Below are 3,334 nucleotides of genomic sequence, written 5' to 3' on the forward strand. Positions count from 1 at the left end.
AAAAAAAAAAAAAATGAAAGCTCACAATCTCTCTCTTTCATTTCAGCAAAACAAAAAACAAAGGGTAAGACCCTTTAGACTTCCTGCTTCATAGAGTAGCAGACTTTATTTATTGATCTTTTACCTATTCTCCTCTTGATCTTTGACTCTACTCAATCCCATACATCTTCCTCATCTGCCCAAAGAACTGGTAGACCTTCTGTTGGTCAGCAAGGGAGTTTGAAACACTCTCCTTCTCCAAGCACCTCTCAGCCCAACCAATAAGCTTTGGGCACTCAACTTCCATGCTGAAGCTCCCAAAAGTTTCATAGGAGTAAAACCAAGTGTAGAAGGGGATGAAGCACAAATCCACAAACCCAAACTTCTCTCCTCCAAAGTAAGGCTTCTTTCCAAGCTCTCCTTCTAACACTTTCAAGGACTCAATCAGCTCCTTCTTTGCTGCCTCAGTCTCTTCTCCTTTTGACATGCATGTCTTTCTACCAGATTCGAATATCTGCAGAGACCAATTACTTCAATCAGTTAATGGATTTTGTCAATTGTGATTATTTTCATCTTTTATATTACAAATAAACCAATTGGAGAGAGAGAGAGAGAGAGAGAGAGAGAGAGAGAGATCTAACCTTCTTGTCGATGAAATCAGCCCAAAACCTGGCTTGAGCTCGGAGGTGAGGGTCAGAGGGAAGCAAAGGACATGTCTGCTTCCAAACCTCATCAATGTATTGAACAATGACGAGGGATTCACAGATGGGTTTGCCTTTATGAATAAAAACAGGAACCTTCTTATGAACAGGGTTCATCTTGAGAAGCAGAGGACTCTTGTCTTGCAGGTTCTCTTCCTTGTACCCATATTTGATTCCTTTCTCGGCCAAGGCAATTTTGATCCTCATTCCAAAAGGACTGAGCCAGAAACTCAAGAGAACTACCTCATCCGCCATTGTTATGATCACTTAGCTTTTTTTCTAGATATCAAATCAGAGAAAGCAGTTGATGTTCTGGACAACTTATGTGATTTGAGGTGAGAGTAGCAGTATTTATAGGCAGTTCTGATGACGTTCAAAGAGGTTTTAAGACGTGGTTGAGGGGGTAAGTCACCCTTTTTGGTCCATTGTGGGTTGCTAGACTTTGAATTGGGGGACACTTGGAGGGTTGGGTCAAGCACGCTGTCAATTACGGTCAATATTGGACTTCGTCACCGCATCCCCCTGTAGAATTTTATGGCGAGCATTAAATTACCTTTTCCAAGCGTAGAATTATTGGGCAATTCTTGCCTGTGAATGAAGATTAATTAATGGCTATAAATCTTTGTTTCTATCATGGACATGGTCACTGGTTGAAGGCTTCAGGTCATTTGCTAGTTTTCAAACTTGGAATCGGATCAGAAGTTTTAGCTGATCCATCTTGTGATCGACAAATATAATCCATCTGATCATCATCTCGAGAGATTGGTGGAAGTAGCCATTAGTGCAATATTTCCTCTTATAATAGGTATATGATTAGGAAAGGGGATTTTCCACTCAAAATTGATGCGAGATTAAATACTTTAATACTCCCCCTCATGTGTAGGTGGATAGGGATCAGAATCACCTTAGACAAGGACATGAATAATGAGGATAGAACTGAACGAAATCGGAGAGAACCCAGTCTTATACCATGTCAATTTAGGAGGTTTTCACATATATCTGAGAAAAGGGAATTTATAAGAAAAGGAGATTTCTCACTCAAAATCGAAGTGTGAATAAATACTTTAACAGTTGTCTTGCCCAGGATTGGACTGAGCCATAATAGTGCAATACTTCTATTGCCTCCGGAAAAAGAAAGATAAGAGGAATAAGATAAAGATTCTCACATTTTTATTTTCTTTCTCTATCGAATGTGTGGACCAATGCAATATTCATCATTCATCACTTTCGAAATTGGGCCTATCCCAACACTTCTTAGATACAAGAAAATGACTAAATTGCTAAGTTATTTCATCCGTCGATTGTCCAGATGGTTAGGGTGAATTAATTGAGATTGTGTGGATAGGTGCATGATCCTAGATTCGATTCCTCATCTGTGCGTGCGCATAAGTTGACCCACACACATTGGTAAAAAAAAAAAAAAATGCTAAGCCCACAATATTATTGCCTCAGTTTCTTGGACTGAACTTGTAAATGCGAAATTGTTATAGACCAAAGTAAATTGATTGTTAGATAAACCACTGCTGCCCATCCTCCTCCTTTGGATGTGTGATCAAAACTCCCAGCCAAAATAATGATAGATTTACGTGACGAGGGAGGGTTAAGATAGAAATCGTTGAAGTTTTATTTTGGATTTGGCAATGAGTCTACAGAGAGTGTTTCTATTGAATCGTATTTATTTTTAAGATTTTTTCAAAAACTGTTTGGTTACCCATCCCGACTTTTGTGATTCTTTTGAATCACCACTTAACATGGACTATTTATATAAGGGCTAGGATTATGTGTGTCAAATATGAGTTTTGCTATTTACCTTATTTTTCAGATGAACCACGTTTAGCTTTACAAGGTGTTTCAAATGAATTAGTATTTCTAAGTAGAATCAACTCAAAAAATAACCAAATTAACAATTTAAAAAAAAGAGAATCGTGTTTCACTAGAAAGACTTTCTAACGAATTATGTAACCAAACACATCCTAAGGTGCATGATGGATTGTATGGTTTGATGGGTGCAATTGTTTCAGAATGGAATGAGAGAAGGTTAAGATCCTTCTCCCAATGGTTGATATTGGCTAAGAGTTGACGGGGATTGGATTCTATTTTTAGAAAATGCAAAGATTTCTACTTTCCATTGCATAGCAAATAAGATGTGAAACAAGAAATACTTAATAGACGATTTAAGTCAGGTTTATGGAGAGCAGGGTTCTTGATCACATTCCCAATCAATGAGGATAGATTCATATTAAAGATAAATTTGGTTTGAAGGCCTAAGGAATTGACAGTCCAAATTATTTTTGAGGAAGTGTAGGATAGGAAGAGATGCCACACAGATTCAGGGGCTGAGTTACATAGAATGCACTGGTCATCTAAGGGAATGAAAGATTAGAGTTTTGAGCCAGTGAGAATTCCACCTCTAATAAGCACTTTCTAGGTAAGGTGCTTAAATTAAGGGTGAATCTTGCTACCTCAAATGGTTTTCCAAATTTTGGTGGATGGATTCCTGGAATGGTGAGTTGGGTAAAGAGAAAGGAAGCTCCTTTCTTTTGTATGAATTGATATTATTTCATTTCAATTCTTTTCTGATAACTCCCAAAGAAAATCATGAATTAGGTCCCTAATTGATGGGTTAATGTGAGCTTATCCATGCAGTTATGCAC

General features: G+C 37.9%; 1 protein-coding gene across 1 annotated transcript; it reads right to left on the minus strand.

Moving 5' to 3' along the window:
* Positions 1-130: 130 nt before the first annotated feature.
* On the minus strand, positions 131-999 carry LOC122078835 (probable glutathione S-transferase). Its single transcript, XM_042644993.1, has 2 exons — positions 621-999; positions 131-493 (listed from the first exon to the last, which is right to left on the minus strand). Exons 1-2 carry the CDS (start codon positions 933-935, stop codon positions 149-151), a joined length of 660 nt encoding a protein of 219 aa, XP_042500927.1. The 5' UTR covers positions 936-999; the 3' UTR covers positions 131-148.
* Between the last annotated feature and the right edge of the window lie 2,335 nt (positions 1,000-3,334).

Source organism: Macadamia integrifolia, chromosome 5 (genome assembly GCF_013358625.1).
Source record: "Macadamia integrifolia cultivar HAES 741 chromosome 5, SCU_Mint_v3, whole genome shotgun sequence".
In the NCBI taxonomy this organism is placed as follows: domain Eukaryota; kingdom Viridiplantae; phylum Streptophyta; class Magnoliopsida; order Proteales; family Proteaceae; genus Macadamia; species Macadamia integrifolia.